This window comes from Littorina saxatilis, linkage group LG10, assembly GCF_037325665.1.
Source record: "Littorina saxatilis isolate snail1 linkage group LG10, US_GU_Lsax_2.0, whole genome shotgun sequence".
Taxonomy (NCBI): domain Eukaryota; kingdom Metazoa; phylum Mollusca; class Gastropoda; order Littorinimorpha; family Littorinidae; genus Littorina; species Littorina saxatilis.
Genome location: NC_090254.1, coordinates 6,968,280 through 6,990,098, shown reverse-complemented (window position 1 = coordinate 6,990,098; position 21,819 = coordinate 6,968,280). Strand labels below are relative to the sequence as shown.

Below are 21,819 nucleotides of genomic sequence, written 5' to 3'. Positions count from 1 at the left end.
TATCAAAGCGCCGGTCGATCTACTCCTTTATCCTTCCTGTACTATTACCACTATTATTCCTTGTGGTGAATAATAGTAGTGTAACCGAGTGTCGCAACACAACAATCACCGTTGGAGACTAAGTCCAATCAAACAGGATTGATAATATAAGAGCCAATTTCCTAGCCCTATAAAAACTTATGGTTACACAAAGGCAATGCGACTTCTGTCTTGTGTGTGGTGCACGTTATGTCAAAGCAGCACCGCCCTGATATGGCCCTTCGTGGTCGGCTGGGCGTTAAGCAAACAAACAAACACAAAGGCAACCAAGAACATACAAGCAGACCTGCAGCAGCCTGACCCTATCACAAACAGAACTCTACAATTCACAGATGTCAGTTATAAATAGCTCGCGCTATCTAAGGCCAACAACTGCAGAGCCTGCTGTGAAGGTTGATGCAGTAGTCTCCCAGTCACAGTAGTAATTACTAATAGTACAGGAAGGATAAAGGAGTAGATCAACCTGTGCTTTGATACAAGTATTGTACGTGTTGGAAAGCAAAGCTTAAAACTCGGTGCTCATAATCCTCTTGCCCAATGAGCTAAAGCACAATTTTGTATTGCATACTGACTCAAGTTTTCTACTCTGTTCTGCATACTGTGCTGTTCTGCTCAAGTGCATTTATCATACGTTTTTCCCTCCTTAGCTTTTAGTACCTTTCAACACACACACTCACACACACACACACACATACTGAGTATATCGCAAACATTGTATTGGGAGTTCCTTTGCAAAATAAAACACGAAAAAGCAGGAATAACTACAAAATATGTGTTTAAAATCATTATGGACTGTGATTTTGTTTTAGTACCAGAGTTCCAGTGTATCAGAATTGTGTTCCATTTTTGATGTTATTAAAATACATTTTAAAATGAGTTTCATATATATGTCTGTGTGTTCACCCCGCGGGTTAGGGGGAAGAATTTACCCGATGCTCCTCAGCATGTCGTAAGAGGCGACTAATGGATTCTGTTTCTCCTTTTACCCTTGTTAAGTGTTTCTTGTATAGAATATAGTCAATGTTTGTAAAGATTTTAGTCAAGCAGTATGTAAGAAATGTTAAGTCCTTTGTACTGGAAACTTGCATTCTCCCAGTAAGGTCATATATTGTACTACGTTGCAAGCCCCTGGAGCAATTTTTTGATTATAGTGCTTTTGTGAACAAGAAACAACTAACAAGTGGCTCTATCCCATCTCCCCCTTTCCCCGTCGCGATATAACCTTCGTGGTTGAAAACGACGTTAAACACCAAATAAAGAAAAGAAAGAAAGAATGTCTGTGTGTGTGTGTATGTGTGTGTGTGTGTGTGTGTGTGTGTGCACATGTGGGTGTGTGGAGATCTATATGCACAACATGAGAAAGCATAATATAGTATGTCTGTCACACAATTTGCAGTTTACAAAATGCCCCTGGCTAACCTTTCCGAAAAAATGAAGACAAGAGAAGAAATAAAGCGAAGTCAAAAGACTGTATTTAATGGGAGGTAACCTTTGTTCTTTGAAACTCAAGAGCAAGTGGTGTTGCTTCCCTTGTGTTGCCAAGTGGCCAGACCGGAAATCTTCCGCCATCTTTTTCATCGTTTCTGATCGATCGACCACAAGAGGAACAATCAGAGTGTTTCCAAAGCCTCAGTGGAGTTCTGTACTCTATAAAGCACGCAAGATGACGTGCGAACTGCCGTGTATGTCGTACATGGCGTTGTACATAATATCCATGCACATAGTGAACAGTAACTCGCGGTCAAGTTCTTCCAACCACTGGAAGCTGAATGTATCGGCTGGAAAAGTGGAACCTACCACAGAGCAGGTTGACACTGAGGAGGAAAAAGTTATGTCCATCCTTACCGCCAACAGAGTGGTCAAGAATGGAGAGTGGACCGTAGAAATGTCCAGCACAGCGAGTAATTCCAAAAAGTCTTGTGAAAAGAAAGGTTCAGAATCGCAGAAAAATGAGAGGTATGGTCTTTGGAATGACATTGTTGACATTTTTGTCTTCGTCAGTACATCACTACATTTTCTTCATGAATATTTAACTTGAAGTTATGTCACTGTCATCTCTTTTCATATTTGTTTTTCTACAGAGGAATTCTATTCTTTCAACACTGAGCTTGGGTTTGAGTCAATTTATAGTTCTTGCTCCTTAACTTTGTATAACTGCATGTACGCTCAGTGTAACTTTCAGTTGTAGATAACTTCTGTTGTGATAGTCACTATTTTGTCCATAAGTGTTTCAGTTTCATCTAGTTTCAGTTTCAAAGTTCAGTAACAAGCAGTAACAAATGTCAGATGAGTAAGCAACAAAATAGATAAGGGCAGGCTGTCAGTGTCACCTTGCAAATTACACTTGTGCAGGCGTATAATTAATGAGCAGGTTTCATAAAATGAAGGGTATAGTTGTCACCCTAGGGCTGTATATTACAGACTACAGAGTTGACTAACCAGCTGTTGCATTTCATTTTCAAACCATGATCATAAGTAGTGCACATTAGAGTCTTTAGACTTAGACTTAAAGTGGAAAAGATAATATCGGTGTTGATCCCCCAACCTCGGCCCTAAGTCACTGACACAGTGTTTCATTTACTAGTGCGCCCTGCGCCAATGGCCTATTAAATCTGAAAATGTCCCATCACAATTCCCTTTAGTGAGTCAAAGGGTGCATTCATATTACGTACCACTGCGTCACCAAAGAAATTATACACTTTACATCAGATTACACCACCAAATATACACTTTACATCGGTTTACACACACAGACACACACACACACATACATGTAGATAAGATATAGCGGCTAATTCTCAGATTGCACCATATTGCTCCATTTTGCATCTTTGGTCAAAACGCGTACAGGTCTCTTTGGCGCTTCTTGCCTTCGACTATCAATCAATCAATCAATATGAAGCTTATATAGCGCGTATTCCGTGGGTACAGTTCTAAGCGCTTGTCGAAGAGTTGTCAACACAGGACTAACATCTACAGACGGACACAAACCCTATCACACACTAGCAAACCCTGATAAACATACAACAAACAACTGTTTAACAACAATGTACACATCAATAGCTAGGTCCAAACAAAATAATATCAAACACAAAGAAAACTCCTCTCACAGAGCACAGCACAAGAATGTCTTTTGGGGCACAACACATCACGTCGAACATGAAAGTCGCAGCCAGCTACGGGAAGAATTGTCCCATCGGAATTTGGTTGAGGGGAACAAATGTCCCATTGCCTTTTTCTCCCAGGCTAAACCCTGCTGAAGCATACTTTTTACATTTAGTCAAGTTTTGACTAAATGTTTTAACGTAGACTGGTAGAGGGCGGAATCGAGACGAGGGTGTGGTGTGTGTGCGTCTGTGCGTGTGTGTGTGTAGAGCGAATCAAACTAAACTGCTGGACCAATCTTTATGAAATTTTACATGAAAGTTCCTGGGTTTGAAATCCCCAGACGTTTTTTTCATTTTTTCGATAAATGTCTTTGATGACGTCATATCCGGCTTTTTGTAAAAGTTGAGGCGGCACTGTCACACCCTCATTTTTCAATCAAATTGATTGAAATTTTGGCCAAACAATCTTCGACAAAGGCCGGACTTCGGTATTGCATTTCAGCTTGGTGGCTTAAAAATTAATTCATGACTTTGGTCATTAAAAATCTGAAAATTGTTAAAAAAAAAAAAAAAAATTATAAAACGATCCAAATTTACGTTCATCTTATTCTTTATCATGTTCTGATTCCAAAAACATATAAATATGTTATATTTGGATTAAAAACAAGCTCTGAAAATTAAAAATATAAAAATTATTATCAAAATTAACTTTCCGAAATCGATTTAAAAACAATTTCATCTTATTCCTTGTCGGTTCCTGATTCTAAAAACATATAGATATGATATGTTTGGATTAAAAACACGCTCAGAAAGTTAAAACGAAGAGAGGTACAGTAAAGCGTGCTATGAAGCACAGCGCAACCGCTACCACGCCAAACAGGCTCATCACTTTCACTGCCTTTTGCACTAGCGGCGGACTACGTTCAGTTTCATTCTGTGAGTTCCACAGCTTGACTAAATGTAGTAATTTCGCCTTGCGCGACTTGTTTTTCTTCTGACAGTGACAGTACTGACACCTTAATTGTCTGAACCCTGTTTGATCGCCTGTCCGATAGTTTTCTGTTTTAACATGTTTCAGGGCCTAGCATTGTAAGCCATTCAGCGTACTTTACGCCGAAATAACATCTCCAGTACGCGGAACTCGATTTGGTGTACGCCGAAATGCAAAAACCTGTTATTCCCAAACGGTAAACCCAAACAGTCCCAGCTTTCGTTTTGTGCGTCATTCGGTTCAATTCTCAATCGGTTTGACAGTTTGCTTGAGCACGCACTTCCTCTGGCATCGCGCGAGCATGCTTTGTACCGGTGTTTTGTGCCATTCACTGATTCAGTGACAAAGAATCCAGGTATTCCTGGAAGTGGGAATGGCACTTTTAGGCCAAATAACACAATATTGTCAGTTTTTTTGTTTTCTGTCTGTGTTTTGCTTGTTGGTGAAGGCATAATTTAGTTGCTCAATCTTCTCCGGGGGGGGGGGGGGGGGGGGGGGAGTCATTTTAGATAAAAAAAAATCTTCAAATTTGCTCCCCGAACCTCCACCAGGGTCTTTGCCCCTGGACCCCACTGGGGGCCTCCTGCGGACCCCAGACCCCCGCCTTTGTAAGCTGAACTCACTTTTTCCAATGCTAGGCCCTGATGTTTTCAAACTGAAAAATGTTTGTACAAAATAGACAAAATCTTATAATCGTCATATTCATAATGCCCAAAATCATCATGTAAGAATAGTAATATAGTACATGTGGTGGTTTTAAAAACATTTATTTTTATTTTTTACATTTCCTGATTTAGTCAAGTTGTGACTTAATTAATGTTTTAACATTGACAGAAAAGCGAGACAAGGGTGGTGGTGTCTGTGTGTGTATGTGTATCTAGAGCAACTAGTGGACCGATGTTCATGAAACTTTACATACAATTCTTCCAGACCCCTCCAGACGTTTTGTCCATAAATGTATGATGGCATCATGTATTATATCATCCAGCTTTTGGTGAAAATGGAGGCACCCTCATTTTTTTCGATAAAATGTTGGTGATGCAATCTTAAACGAATCCCAGACTATGGGATTGCATTTCAGCTTGGAAGCTTAAAAAAACAATTAATGTCTTTTGTCATTAAAATTTTAATAAAAATCTCAATTCTAAAAACATAAAGATATGTTTGGATTAAAAACAAGCTCAGAATGTTAAACAGAATAAAGAAAAGCACTTAATGCTACTATGCTATCCTGGCTTTTTTTTTAACTCGGGAGGGGGGGGGGGGGCTGCAAACTGGAAATTTATTGCAATGTTTTATGTCTGCAGCAGATTGCCAGAAACAAAACCCTCGTCACCTTCAAATACAACAGGCTCCACATCGACGGCAAAGAGTAAAAAAGGTCTGACGTGCGGCAAGCCGGTCAATTCCACGCAGTACGATCATTTACGCGGCATCACAAATCGCCAAGAACACCCGCACATCCCCGAGCCAGAAGTTGCCATGATTTTCAGGAAAAAAGGCAGTCGCTCATCAGAAGTCGATCTTAACGAGTTGGAAGAAAAACTTCTGCGGCTTAAAAAAGAGGTTTGTTATGATTGTTTCTCAACTATCTACTGTTTCGTGGTTGCGCTGTGAAAAAGTGGGATTTCATGTGAACTGAATTTAAATGCCCGGCACTAGAATGACCAAAATGAAACATGGAAAATACATGGAGTAACTTAGTTTTCTGGGTAGTTATTGAAGTGACTAATATAAAGAAATGAAAAAATTGCAAAAACTAAAGGACATAGATTGTCGTCGCTATGGTAACTGGCATACATAGCGTCATATTGGATTTCTAAGAAACGGTTTTACAGCAACATCATACATCAGAAATGCTTAATATTTGGCACAAAGATACACAAGACTTTTATCTACAATCATATAGAACGATATTTTGACAAAAAACAACAGTTCAATTTAAATTAAATTTAAATTAATTTTTGAAATAAAGATTAATGAATATAATGCAGTTAGAAATTCATGAATCCTTATTACAAAAATTAATTTGAATTCAACTGCAGTCTCAAGTCAGAATATCGTTCTTCATGATTGCAGATGTGCACATCCTAGATACTGGGTCACAACTATGGGACATGGACACCAGAAAAAAAAGCATGACTAAATGGAGTAAAAAACACCTTTTCACGTACAACAGACTGTCCTTCAAATTAATTCATCAATGAGAAGGCCTTATGTTTAAGCATTATTCTAGAAACAGCATGTATATGCGTGTAGTACGTTTGATGTCGTGGGTTACATGGTTTCCACTTTGGGCTTTTATCTCCAACAAAAGGAATTTTATTTCACTGATTGCTTATGGCATGTAGACAATATTAATATATAACTGCTTTGTGCAGAAAAGTTTAAAATTATTGGTAAGTATAAGGTGGCCAGATATGAGACTAAAGTGGAAACCGTAACCCACGCAATTTCCAGGGACAAAAGTTTCATTTGTCAGTCATAGCAAGCCATTTGCATTCATGTTACCCCTTTCTGTTTTGAGATGAGATAGATACTTTTTAGCAAGTAAAAAATTTTGGTAGTGTGCTCACTGATAGTAAGTATGCAGAGAGAATATTGGCGTGAGTTACATGGAAACCATAACACATAATGTTAAGAAATCAAGCTACACAAAAGATCAGTTAATCAAGAATCCCTAAAATTAAATACAGTGAGTAACAATAAGTAAGGCAATGTTGCTTTAGGCGCATATTTTGTGTGTTTTTGTGCTTGTCTCATACTAAAACATCGAGCGAAGCTTGTGTGCGTTTCACAGGAAACGATCTGACCTTGCTTTCGCTGTAAACTTCCGGTTCTTCGTAGCGCACAACAGGAATAACATCATTTAGTAAAACCCAATAAAAGTGAAACAAAGCACTCAGTTCTTTCAAAAAGCATATAAAAGAGAATGCAAAATAGTTTTTAACATGCTCTTAAAACGGTTGTTAAATAAGTGCATTGTCCGATCGTCGATCGTATGTTACAGAAGAAACGAACATTTCAAAATGGCGCCACTTGTGAGCATGCTTGTGGCTTGAAATATGCATTGTATCTTGCTTTATTCTTATAAATATTGGAAACAGTAACAATGACTACGTATCAAAATCATTAGGGAAGACTTCAGTTACCATCAAACAGTTGGGAAGGCCTACTGTGATTCGAAATCGGCGTTCGAACAGTGAGGATACGATGACATCGAGCGTGCGTTTCATTCCAAAAACCGGAAACCGACGCGTGTTTGTAGCAAAATTCTCAGTTAGTATTCACGTGACCCGTGTCAAAACGTCATCAGTGGAAATTTCCACTGGGCTGTTTTGGTCCAACGCACGACTTTCACGGGACAACCGAGACTACATGTTAACGCTGGCTGCGTTGTCGTGCGTTACTGAAAAAAACGAAAGAGGAGTAGGTTACCAACATCTGTGATTAAAAGCTCAGATGAAAGGGTTTCATAACGCCGTGTTGTGTTATGAAAAGAAAATGTCTTTGAAATGATTAAATCCTAAAAGTGAACTATTTGAAGGGTTCCCGTGTAGGGGGGATCATACTTCGTACTGACGTCGAAACTGGAAACCAATGTAACGCACGATAACGCGTTTTCTTCACCGATCAAACTCCCAGAAGAAGAAAAATGGATGTAATTCTTGAGTGTGTATGTCGAGAATAATCCTTCAGCTGACCCATAAACATCACAATAAAATTCACAGAGCTTTGTTCTCCATTATGTACAGCTGCAACACAGACTGGTGTATTTTTGTCCCAGTTTTAGGTGCTGTTTTGGGGGCATTTTGGCTAAAAATTAAATCGTTTAAAACCCACAGCAATGTTTGGAAACCCAAACTTGGTTGTTACAGTAAGTCAAATCCATCCCCTTTGACATCAAAGCATCCCCTTTGTCATCCATTGCTCAGAGATATTGTGACAGTCATTCAAAGTTGACAACCCATAGTATTTCCCAGTATCTAGGACGTGCACAGATACAAGTCATGTGTATCCTTGTGCCAAATATTATGCATGTCTGATGTATGATGATGCTGTAAAACCGTTTCCTAGAAATCCAATATGGTGGCTGTTTCCATAGCAACGGCAGTCTGTGTCCATTAGTATTTACATTTTTTACATTTATTTGTATAAGTCTCTTCCATAACTACCCAGAAAACTAGGTTATCCCATGTATTTTTAAGTTTAATTTTACTGCCGCTCGCAGCCTTCTGTTGTTTTAAGGAGGTTTGCCACAGCACAAGTTTGTAATCAATGCTTCTTTTCCCAACTATTTGCATATTTTGTGATGGCTGTGAGATTTTTGGGTTGAGTAGATTTTAATGAGTTTCTGCAGCTAAGCTTAGAAATGAGGTTAGTTATACATGTAGCACTCATTTGTGAACTCATTTTCCCCTACTTTTGTATTGGTTTTGGTGGCAGTAATGTTTTTGCAGCTAAGCTTAGAAATGAGGTTAGTTATAGCACTCATTTGTGAACTTATTTTCCCCTACTTTTTACATTTAGTCAAGTTTTGACTAAATGTTTTAACATAGAGGGGGAATCGAGACGAGGGTCGTGGTGTGTGTGTGTCTGTGCGTGTGTGTGTAGAGCGATTCAGACCAAACTACTGGACCGATCTTTATGAAATTTGACATGAGAGTTCCTGGGAATGATATCCCCTGACATTTTTTTTTTTTCGATAAATACCTTTGATGACGTCATATCTGGCTTTTTGTAAAAGTTGAGGCGGCACTGTCACACCCTCATTTTTCAATCAAATTGATTGAAATTTTGGCCAAGCAATCTTCGACGAAGGCCGGACTTCGGTATTGCATTTCAGCTTGGTGGCTTAGAAATTAATTAATGACTTTGGTCATTACAAATCTGAAAATTGTAAAAAAGAAATGTTTTTTATAAAACGATCCAAATTTACGTTCATCTTATTCTTCATCATTTTCTGATTCCAAAAACATATTAATATGTTATATTTGGATTAAAAACAAGCTCTGAAAATTGAAAATTTATATAAAAACTATGATCAAAATTAAATTTTCGAAATCAATCTAAAAACACTTTCATCTTATTCCTTGTCGGTTCCTGATTCCAAAAACATATAGATATGATATGTTTGGATTAAAAACACGCTCAGAAAGTTAAAATGAAGAGAGGTACAGAAAAGCGTGCTATCCTTCTCAGCGCAACTTCTACCCCGCTCTTCTTGTCAATTTCACTGCCTTTGCCACGAGCGGTGGACTGAGTATACGGTCTTGCTGAAAAATTTAATTGCGTTCAGTTTCATTCTGTGAGTTCGACAGCTTGACTAAATGTTGTATTTTCGCCTTACGCAACTTGTTATTGGTTTTGGTGGCAGTAATGTTTCTTGCCAGGTGGATTTTAAAGAGTTTGAAGAAAAACTGCCGATTGCAATAGAGGTGTGTTATCACGTGCGTTTGTGAGTCTTTTCCAGACATACTACTGTTCTGTCTGCTGACTGTAGAATACTATATATATTTGCGGTGATGATAATTGAGCTGATATATACTTTTGATAACATTTTTGTGTACATTATTCTTCTTGAATCTATAGTAGAAAGATTAAAAAGTAAATTTTGGATTTTGTTTAGCTTGTGATATGTATTTTTTTCATTGTTAAAGGCACAGTGCGCCTCCCGTAAACCATCACGGATACTGTCAGGCTTTTACACACAGTACAAACACCCTTCCATTTGAAAGCTCACCAAACGGGAACATCCTAGGTGCCCTAAGTAAAGAGCGAGCAATTTTCAAAGAATTAATTATGCGGATTGTCTCAGAGACAATTGGACCGTGGTGCGTTTTGGCGCTAGACCTAACTTTTAAAATCTAAATAATAATTGACAGCTTGTTACACAAACATTCTTAAATCATCAAAGAATTATTTTTTCATCAAGACAAGATCAGTACAATTCGAAGTTTTGAAAGTTTGAAAAAAGAAACGCCCGGAAGCAGGGTCACGCAAGGTCGTGGTTCTTGTAGCAGACGACTGTTTATGCCTATCGCCAGTTCCTCTGAACAGTCAAAAGCCATTGCGAGAGTTCTTGTGAACCACAGCCGTTTGATTTGTGCATAGTCAGAGGTACATAATAACGTGCTATTGCAGATAAGCTCACAGCGAGTCGCATTCAAATTACTAACTGACGACTGCATTGTGAAAAAGGGAAACTGGATCACACGGGTTCACAATGGCTCAGGGGTAAGATAAACCACGCAAAAATAAATTCTTTGAAAATTGCTCGCTCTTTACGGAGGGCACCTAGGATGTTCACAAGCGGTGAGTGTTTAAATGAAAGGGTGTTTGTACTGTGTGTAAAAGCCTGACAGTATCTGTGATGGTTTACGGGAGGCTTCCTGTGCCTTTTTACCCTTTCGCTGCCTGTCGGAATAGGATGTCAGCTGACATCCTGGGTAACTTGCTTTAACGAGCAACAAACCATTCAATAGTTAATCGACAAAGAAGAAGTTCAGGTGTATTTGTTTATACATTAAGGGCTCTTTGTAAGTTGTCAATTTGGGTCAATACGGGCAATGCTTTGTATACAAACATTTACTGACAGCAAACAGATTAAATTGCTGATATTTTATTTCATATTTATTGAATTGAAATGTTTGATTTTATTTCCTATTTCAGACCATTGTGATAAGAGCTAAAGTATGACTCTTTCCTTGTATATTTACGTGATTGATTTTATTGCCAACATTTTCTCCAGAAACCCAAGTCAGCCCAAGTTTACAACTTCTGCCAGTTCTTTTGTATCAAATTTGCATGATTGGCAGGTGTTGTTTATCTCTCCAGAAACCCAAGTCAGCGCAAGATTACAACCAAATAGGCAACTTCTGCCAGTTCTGTGTACCCAAATTTCAATGGTTGATTGTGTATGTTCTTTTCTGCAGAAACCAAAGTTGTTACAATCTTACAATTAGATAGGAAATTCTGCCAGTTCTTGTGTACCAAGTGTGTACATGCCGCAAGTCTATCTTTTGATTGTGTGATTTTTTTTCCCCAGAAACCAGCACAAGTTTATAGCCAGATAGACAATTTCTGCTAAATGCGTACATTCCGTAAGCCTATCTTTTAATTGTGTGTGCTTCCCCCCAGAAACCCAAGTCAGCAAAAGTTTATAACCAGGTAGACAATTTCTGCTAAATGTGTACATTCCATAAGCCTAGCTTTTGATTCTGTGTGTTTTTTTCCCCCCAGAAACCCAAGTCAGCACAAGTTTACAACCAGATCGGCAACTTCTGGCGGATCAAGGGTAACACGCAGCTGTCTATCGAGTGTTTTCGTCGCGCCCTGTCCATCAGTCCTGACCACCCGGACGTCTTGCTCAACCTGGCTCGCGTGCTCTTTAACCTGCAGTACCTGGACGATGCGATTTCACTCACCCGCCGCTCGCTGCTCATGCAGCCCGCGCAGCACAACTCGTGGCTCCAGCACTACACACTGGGGGAGATTCTCAAAGCGTACGGACATTACCAGGAGGCCACGCTGCACTTTGGTCACGCCTTGGAATTGAACCCCGGGTTTCAGCCAGCCATCGCCCACCTGAGAGAAATGGAGGGGTCGCCGAGCCCGTCGGTGACGCAGTACACGCTCTTCATCATCCTCTTCCTGGTGCTTGGCGTGCTGTTTGGCGTCATCACGTCCATGGAGGCCAACTTTGACGACAGCGGCGAGGTGGTTAAGACTCAGCGTCACTTTAACCGCGCCATGGCCATGAGGTCCATCAAGCTCGGCATCAACCACCGACTCATTCGCATGCGCAAACTGAATTGTTGATTTTCCTTAAAGACGTTTCAATTTCTGAAAGTAGACACAGCTGTTCTGGAAAACTGAAGACTGTTTATACTGTCACATGTTCTTTTGTTGGGTCAGTCACCCCAAAAGTTAATTTGAACTTTAAAATTTGTTTAAAGACAAATGACAGTGATTAACCAAAACCGAGGCATCTGAAGACTGTTTTATCCTGTCACCTGTTCTTTTGCTGGATCAGTCACCCCAAAAAGTTAATTTGAACTTTAGAATTTGTTTAAAGACAAATGACAGTGATTAACCAAAACCGAGGCATCTGAAGACTGTTTTATCCTGTCACATGTTCTTTTGCTGGATCAGTCACCCCAAAAAGTTAATCTGAACTTTAGAATTTATTAAAGACAAATGACAGCGATTACCCAAACCAAGATGTCTCTTTTTGCCCCCCTCGTCCAAAGTAAAACCTCCAACGTCAAATTTACAGAAGACGTTGCAATGCGAATGGTTGCGTTATGTAAATAGTCTGTCACTTCTCCTGTACGTCTCTCAAAACTTTGAGAACCGAGTTTGTCTCGGTGTCAGCAGGAGAAAATGACTCATAGGGTCACCACTGGGCTGTGTATGCATGGGTATCATATATATGTATGTCATTCAAGTTTACACAGCCAGAGTATTCTTACACTAGGTATGCTACATGTACCAACAAAGTGAACCTGAGCTGTTGGATTTTTGTACAACACGGTTAAAATTCTTAAAGTTTGCTTAGAAATAGGGGGGAAACTGTTTATACTGTCACGTGTTCTTTCATGCTGCCATGCAGCTCCAAAAATGTTAAGCTGAAGTGCAGAGCAATACTTGAAAACTAAAAACTTTGTATACTGTCACATGTTCTTTCACTTATCCAGCTACAGAAAAGAAATACACTGAACTGGTGAATTTTTCAAAGACTTTGGAACAAAACAAAGGTTGAAGTTCTCACAAATGTACACAATGCTACCAGAAAACTGACCATTTTTTTCTATAATGTTGTACTGTGCGTTTTTTCTTTTCTTTTAGTTTTATACTAGGAAATTTTACAAACATAAAAACTTTTTACCCAAAATTTGATGGTATAGATAATTCAAGAGATGTGTTTATTCATCTAAGGGCAGGTCCTTTATAGTCCATAAAAACTTATTTCTCTTCTTCTCTTGTTTTGTTTTGTTCTGTCAAGTTGAACTTAAAGCCTTGAGATCTCAGGAAAACTGACCAACTGGGTTTTCTTGGTATACTATGAGACTGGTGATGGATGTCACTGTGATTATATCTTTAGGTCAGCAGAGCTATGGCATACCTATATTTGTGTATCACATTGTCGTAGTATTCCAGGAGGAAGCCACAGAGAAACACTTCCCTGCTAACATGCATGAGTTAGCACCGCTGCCGCTGGTCACTATTGAGTTAAATCAACATAACACCATGACTCTGCATGATGGGGGGTAAAAGTATTGCTTTTTTTTTGTAATCAAAATGTCGTAGTATACCCAGAGCATGTCACAGAGAAACACTTTCCTGCTAACAAACATGCATGAGTGAGCATAGCTGAAAACAAGTTACAACACAAAACCATACCTTGACGTGATAGGGGATAAAACTGTTGTAAACGTAATGTGTTTCTGGTCCACATGACGGAAACACACAGCAAGGTGCTCAAGGGTAGGTCGAGTTGTCTCTTCTTGCTAGGGTAACGTTTCCTTTGCCACAACGCAGACAAGCATCCTAACTGAAGCTTTACTGATTGTTTTTGTGTAAATCAATGACATTTAATGTTCCCCACCCCAGCTCTTAAAAAAACTAAAACAACCTTGAATCTACTGGTTTTTTTCTCACTTTCCTGGCCAAAAAATCTTTCATTTACGGATTGATTTATGCAAACCAACTTTGTCTCACTTCAAATATTGGTTCTTTGATAGATCTGCAAAGTACTGGCTGTAAAATGAACAGTTGTTAAAATATCTGAAAATGGTTACTTCTTCAGCATTGGATGATGGGAAAATGGTTTAAATCATTGTGTAGATGGGATTAGATATGGATGAAGCTTTTTTAACCTATGAAATATCACTGAGAGAACAAGAATTTATTTGAAGGTTTTCATAATGGTTCTATAGGTTTTCATAATACTGCACAAGCAGCATTTCACAACCATAATCCGAACTTCTTGTGATTTTAGTTTTTCACAAGCAAAGCAGTAGTAACACTATTTTGAACCAACGCATCGCACCACCTTTTTTGTTTTAATATATACATTACATAGTCTGAGGGTTGTAAAAAGATAAGGCTGTAAAATCATTACGAATCAGGCTCATCTTATAGGGTTTTGTATTGCTTTTTCCTCTTATTTGGTTACATTACACATCACTCGTGACAATTATCACCATTTCAAACTTGGTGACACTCGCACACTGTATAATTATTTAGTTTTTACAAGACACAGTGCACAGCTTATAAGTCATAGTTCAGCACATTTCACAGCAATTATCTCCCTTGCCTTGACTAGCTCTTTATTTTGTTCACCTTGTAAAAGAATAACATTTCTATAACAGTAGACAGGTGTTTAGTAACAACTCAGCACAAGTAGCATTCATGCAATAATCAGATGGTTTGGGGATCGTGTATCAAATGTTGCTTTGCATTAGGACATGGGTCATGTAGAGTGTACTGGTCTAGTAAACCTTCTATCAAGAGAAAAAGAACAAGAGGCGAAGCCTTCAAGGCTCACGTAAGAAATAGACAAACAGTAACACAAACTCAATCACTCCGTCACACATATACACACACACACACACACACACACACACACAGTAAGCATAGGTGAAACTGTGCAAGAAAGCGAGACACTAGATCTGCCAACTAGTCTCGGCCCGCTCACAATAACAATGACCGAGACTTTCAGTAATTCCTTCGCGTGACGTCTAACCCTCTTACGTCATAATGTGACGTCTTCAAATGTTAAAGTTTCTATCACACACGTCAAACACTTTTGACCGAGACATAATCTTCTTATGCGAGCTTTATCCATAGACTCGGAAATGTTAAAGTTTCTATCACACACACACGCACGCACGCACGCACGCACAGACAGACAAAAGTTAGCATCGCATAGGCTACACTTACGTGAGCCAAAAACCACAGCAGAACACTCTTACCCTACAGTATGTTGTTTCTACTCCTGATAGGCTGATTCATAGTGATTGTACAATGGTCTGGTGGACATTAAACAACAAACTACTATGATGTTTCTACTCCTGATAGGCTGATTCATAGTGATTGTACAATGGTCTGGTGGACATTAAACAACAAACTACTATGATGTTTCTACTCCTGATAGGCTGATTCATAGTGATTGTACAATGGTCTGGTGGACATTAAACAACAAACTACTGTACAATGGTCTGGTGGACATTAAACAACAAACTACAGCATGACATGCCATTTATCCTTGAGTTTCATCAGTGTACTTTCACATATAATGATTATGGTTAATAGCTCTGACTTCTGTGTGTATCTTTATCATGGTTGAGGGACATTACGGTCACCCATGTGTAACTGGTCACCGTATAAAATCTATGTGTAATACTACTAGATCTTAACAAGAACGTTTGAAAGTGTATGATGGCGTACTAATAACACAAGGGTTGCAATGAACACCACTGTATACTTGTTTCTATCAATAGTAGTGAATTGTCAACAAGAGTTTAAAATAAACACCACTGTATACTTGTTTCTATCAATAGTAGTGAATTGTCAACAAGAGTTTAAAATTACCCCCCGCGGGTTAGGGGGAGTCCCATATATTGGTTGGGACGAGAAAGAATTTACCCGATGCTCCCCAGCATGTCGTAAGAGGCGACTAACGGATTCTGTTTCTCCTTTTACCCTTGTTAAGTGTTTCTTGTATAGAATATAGTCAATTTTTGTAAAGATTTTAGTCAAGCAGTATGTAAGAAATGTTAATTCCTTTGTACTGGAAACTTGTATTCTCCCAGTAAGTTGCAAGCCCCTGGAGCAAATTTTTGATTAGTGCTTTTGTGAACAAGAAACAATTGACAAGTGGCTCTATCCCATCTGCCCCCTTTCCCCGTCGCGATATAACCTTCGTGGTTGAAAACGACGTTAAACACCAAATAAAGAAAGAAAGTGTAACGGACGCGTGCGAAGCATGTTTGAATCTTCGATGTTCAAATGTTGTGTGTACACTCATTTTTCACGAAAACACACCAAGTTTGTTTGAGAATACTCCAAGCGCAAAACAGGGGTTCCCAGGTCTGGATATGGCATGAGCAGGGATCGCGCTAGCTTTTTAAAAAACGCGTAAGTCATACGCAACGAAACGAAAAAAACGCGTCACGGACCAATATTTTTGCGTACTACGAAAACACGTACAGACACAAACAAAACACGCACGAAAGACTTAAAGACACTCCTTACCTAAATACGGCGAGTTTTCCTGTCGAACTCCGCGCACGCCTGTCGAATAACACCCCTGCTGTCTCCAACCTTCGGGCCTTGCGAGTTTGTTTCCCGCTCTAATACGACTAGACACACTTTCCGCCTTTTGGAAGCGCGAGATGGGAGAGCAGCTAATGTCTGTTTCATTATCCGACAAGACATTATCTGGTAATACCCTCGTTACGTTCGTTTGCGATACTTCGATGCAAAAAGAAACGGACTTTAGTTTTGACGCGCAGATTTCATGTGTGTCGTCACTTCTCGAGCCCTATAGTCAGTTTCAGGATCGGGTGATTATTAAGTCAGAGCAAAAGCGCTGCGTGAAGACAAGAAAAAGTTACAATAATTTTGCGTATGGCTTACGCGGCGCGGCGAAAAAAACGCGTCAGCGACTTTTAAAATGCGTCAAATACGCAAAAATCGTGCGTAAACGCGATCCCTGCATGAGGGATATACTCCACAGCATACTGCAAGTTGAAGAATGGGAATGTGTAGCATGTTTTCTCTGGTTGTGCTTGTTTCACAAAGCTGTACAGTGGAAACCCTCTTTTAACCCTTAGGCTGGTTGTCGCGACATAACGCGCTACTTGACCTATACTGTCACCTGGTTGTCGCGACATAACGCGCTACTTGACCTATACTGTCACCTGGTTGTCACGACATATGTCGCGCTACTGGCTCAGCTTCCGATTACCTCCCATGGATGCGAAAACCTATATGACCGTTTTTCTTTATTTTTCTCTCTGTTAATTCACCAGTGGCTATGTAACATGTGTTAGAGAATTGCACCAGTGTAAGGGTCAAGACCTTCACAAGTCTTAGAAAGTCAGGTCTTAAAAGGGAGCGGGTCTTAAAACGGAGGTCAATTTGCAGAGGTTTTCAACAAAACATTTGAGAAAGGAGGGTCTTAAAGGAAGTCTGAAATTGTGGGGGGGGGGGGGGGTCATAAAAGGGGGGGGTTGCACGGTACTGTTGTGTGGCAAGGTATATGGCACTGTTTTCACACTGGAGTACACTGCTACCTGCCATATGGCAAGGTATATGGCACTGTTTTCACACTGGAGTACACTGCTACCTGCCATATGGCAAGGTATATGGCACTGTTTTCACACTGGAGTACACTGCTACCTGCCATATGGCAAGGTATATGGCACTGTTTTCACACTGGAGGACACTGCTACCTGCCATATGGCAAGGTATATGGCACTGTTTTCACACTGGAGTACACTGCTACCTGCCATATGGCAAGGTATATGGCACTGTTTTCACACTGGAGTACACTGCTACCTGCCATATGGCAAGGTATATGGCACTGTTTTCACACTGGAGGACACTGCTACCTGCCATATGGCAAGGTATATGGCACTGTTTTCACACTGGAGGACACTGCTACCTGCCATATGGCAAGGTATATGGCACTGTTTTCACACTGGAGTACACTGCTACCTGCCATATGTGCCCTTCGTATTGAGGGAACATGTCCCAATAAAGGTTGTCTTTTCTCCCGTTGTCTATTGACTAGACCAAAGTATACCTGTCATGAGAAGACACCTGCAATGGGGGGACACTGTTGGCTGGTCCTAAGGGTGTCCCTCCACCACAGGTAGCACTGTACCGGGTTTTCACAGTGGGTTGCTGTATGGTTTTGATGGCTGTGTTCATGAGAATGATGTTTTGAAGAGTGAGATTTTGTTGCATGTATTTTGAATGCTGTGTTTGTAAGAGTGAGATTTTGTTGCATGTATTTTGAATGCTGTGTTTGTAAGAGTGAGATTTTGTTGCATGTATTTTGAATGCTGTGTTTGTAAGAGTGAGATTTTGTTGCATGTATTTTGAATGCTGTGTTTGTAAGAGTGAGATTTTGTTGCATGTATTTTGAATGCTGTGTTTGTAAGAGTGAGATTTTGTTGCATGTATTTTGAATGCTGTGTTTGTAAGAGTGAGATTTTGTTGCATGTATTTTGAATGCTGTGTTTAAAGAGTGGGATTGTGTGTGCATGGTTTCTGTGACTGCGTTTCTCAGAATGAATACACATGTTGATATGAGTGGGGCTCTGTTGGTTGTGTAGGAGTAGTGGAATGCAGCAAGTTCAGACTTCGGTCTTGGGTGGTAAAGGCTTCAAACTGCTTTGAATACAGTGGATTGAAACAGAAATTAGGAGTAGAAAGCTTTAAAACAAACAAGAAAGCAAAGAAACAATGAAATCTAATCATCCAAGGAACTGTCTGTCTCTTTTTTTTTCTTTGTACACAGATCTAAGGGTATGTGTATCATATCTGACTAGTTTGTGTGAGGATCAACACGCATTGAGCTCATTTGAATCTCTCCGTTTCGTCATTTACAACAAACGTACCAAAATGATTCTTGGTGAAAATATGTTGAGAACGTTGAGTAAAAGAAATCACAGAATTTTGATTATTGCATCTTGTAAGCAATGCATGCAATTTTCTCAAGCTGCTGTGGTATATTGTAGTAAATTATCACAGCTTCACATAAAGAGCTGCAACAGTTAAGGTGAATGTTACTTTACAAGTAATTTAACTGCTTTTCAAAAAGAACGGAAAGGTGCTTGGATTGTTATGTGTTAACAAAAAATACCATCATTTATCTGTTTGGGACCACTCCAATCCTTGTTGAGTTAAATTTAAAACCAAATTGCTGCGGATTTAGAAAGGTGGCTTGGGGGAAGGGTGGGGTGTGCTAGGGAGGTAGGGGGGGGGGGGGGGGATTGTTTTTGGATGGGCGACGTTCCAATCATAGTGATCAAGATCAAATCAACATTGCAGAATGTGTTTCACTGTGTCAAATGTCATTCATTGCTTTGAGTAAATGCCTACACTTAGGCAAGAAGATTTGGGGGGGGGGGGGGAGAGGGTTGATGATACCGATACTGTCCATGGGTTTTATCAAATGATGTTTTCTTTTAGTGCTCTGTTTGTATCTTGAATGAATTTTGTGATCTGCATACCTCTGAATATATAAGAAATTACTGAACAAAGCAAGACATTCTACTTACTAATGTGATATCTTTGGCAACATTTTTTAATTGATCTGGACTTTTTTTAATTGACATTGTTCTGGACTTTTTTTTGCTTTACAAGGTTTGACATGATTTCTTGATTTAGTCAAAGATCCAATGTTACCAGGAAAACCTTGTCACACTAAGAGAAGCAATCTTTTTCTTTTCAATTTTATGTGGACCATTTCCTTGGCAAGGGGTTAAATTTGATGCTATACTTGCCAATTTGTCAGCACTTTTTATATATTTTGTGGGAGGGGGGAAGACAAATTTGGGAAAGGGGTGCTTTCTGGTGGTATAAACTTTATATTGGTGTCTTCCATCTTACTTTTACTAAACTAATGCATGCACTGTGGTGAATTTGTGTAAGATTTGATTGAAGGTGGGTCATTCATCCTAAAATATATCATTTAATCTTGTTAGATTTCTTAAAAACTCAGTTTTAAGATGGCATTATTTTCTTTAATATGTTAAAAAAATTTTCACTTTTAACTTTTTTGTTTTTCAACTCTTTATTCTTTGTAAAAAAAACCTAAAAACTTTTCTGTTATGAGCCAAAATAACAGTGACCCAGATAACTGAACCCCTTGTTGAAAGAGAAGTTACTGAGCTTCGTAGTTTGTTACGTTTGGTCAAAGATTTGTTGAATTGTTTCTGTGCCAAAAACTGAAGTTGTGCTGAGCACTGCTGTTCGTGTACCTGTAAAAAAGAGCCATTCCTGGCAACAACCAAAACAAAACAAAATTAAAAAAAGATGTCAGCTTGGAAACCTAAAATTGCATGCATTTATCGTGAAAGTTGGAGCTGCAGGCTTGAGATTGAGATTTGTTGGTTACTGGTGATTCAAGTACTACAAGTAATTAGTTTTCTTTTTTTGTCTTTTTTTTTTTATCTTTTGCTTTTTGACTCACATGCGAAGCAAAAGTGAGTCTATGTACTCACCCGAGTCGTCCGTCCGTCCGTCCGTCCGTCCGTCCGGACGTCCGTCCGTCCGTCCGGACGTCCGTCCGTCCGTCCGGAAAACTTTAACGTTGGATATTTCTTGGACACTATTCAGTCTATCAGTACCAAATTTGGCAAGATGGTGTATGATGACAAGGCCCCAAAAAACATACATAGCATCTTGACCTTGCTTCAAGGTCAAGGTCGCAGGGGCCATACATGTTGCCTAAAAAACAGCTATTTTTCACATTTTTCACATTTTCTCTGAAGTTTTTGAGATTCAATACCTCACCTATATATGATATATAGGGCAAAGTAAGCCCCATCTTTTGATACCAGTTTGGTTTACCTTGCTTCAAGGTCAAGGTCACAGGAGCTCTTCAAAGTTGGATTGTATACATATTTTGAAGTGACCTTGACCCTGAACTATGGAAGATAACTGTTTCAAACTTAAAAATTATGTGGGGCACATGTTATGCTTTCATCATGAGACACATTTGGTCACATATGATCAAGGTCAAGGTCACTTTGACCCTTATGAAATGTGACCAAAATAAGGTAGTGAACCACTAAAAGTGACCATATCTCATGGAAGAAAGAGCCAATAAGCACCATTGTACTTCCTATGTCTTGAATTAACAGCTTTGTGTTGCATGACCTTGGATGACCTTGACCTTGGGTCAAGGTCACATGTATTTTGGTAGGAAAAATGTGTAAAGCATGTGAGTCGTATGGGCTTTGCCCTTCTTGTTTTTAGGTGGGGGGGGGGGGGGGTGCTGTTGAAGTTCTTTTTGTTTTTGTTTTTTGTCAATCGTTTAGGCATCAGCCATCTGCTCCATGTTTGGTATTTTTACTGATCCAGGTGAATTTATGAATAGAACTGACAGATTTGTACATTGCATGTCAACAGGTTTAACGTGTTTGAATGAGTAAAATAACGGTGCTCTTCCTCCATATTTCTTGTGGTAACAGCTAGTTTTTATCGCCCGATATTTTGCGCACACACACTTCCATACAACACAGACAGCCTTGGTTGTTATATCTGTAGTATTACCATTCTTCCCATGTACAAAACAAGTTACCGTAGATTGATTGTTAGTCTACCATTTTATTATTCTTTTTTCTCCCCTTCAATGCATTAGCATGTGTGCAGACTACAAACCAAGTCATTTACAATAAATGAATAAATCTTACGTTCGACACAACCCTGAGGGTTTGTGGTTGAATGTAGACAGCGGTTATGACGAGTCAAATCGTTCTTTGTGCGTGATTGTGTGTGAGAAAGAGAGATAAAAGTGTGTGTGTGTGAAAGAGGCTAGAAGTGTGAGTGTGAAAAAGAGATAGAAGTGTGTGTGTGAAATAGTGATAGAAGTGTGAGTGTGAACAAGAGATAGAAGTGTGAGTGTGAATGAGGGCTAGAAGTGTGAGTGTGAAAAAG

The 21,819-nt window shown here is 39.4% G+C and overlaps 1 protein-coding gene across 2 annotated transcripts; it reads left to right on the top strand.

Annotated features, from left to right (window-relative positions):
• Nucleotides 1-1,572: 1,572 nt before the first annotated feature.
• On the top strand, nt 1,573-17,282 carry LOC138978064 (uncharacterized). 2 transcript variants are annotated; one of them, XM_070350695.1, is made up of 3 exons: nt 1,573-1,995; nt 5,448-5,703; nt 11,380-17,282. In XM_070350695.1, the coding sequence occupies exons 1-3, from the start codon at nt 1,703-1,705 to the stop codon at nt 11,956-11,958; spliced, it is 1,128 nt and encodes a 375-aa protein (XP_070206796.1). In that variant the 5' UTR covers nt 1,573-1,702; the 3' UTR covers nt 11,959-17,282. The 2 variants fall into 2 exon arrangements, with proteins under 2 accessions (XP_070206796.1, XP_070206795.1); XM_070350694.1 differs by having other exon boundaries at nt 1,575-1,995; nt 5,445-5,703.
• Nucleotides 17,283-21,819: the final 4,537 nt, after the last annotated feature.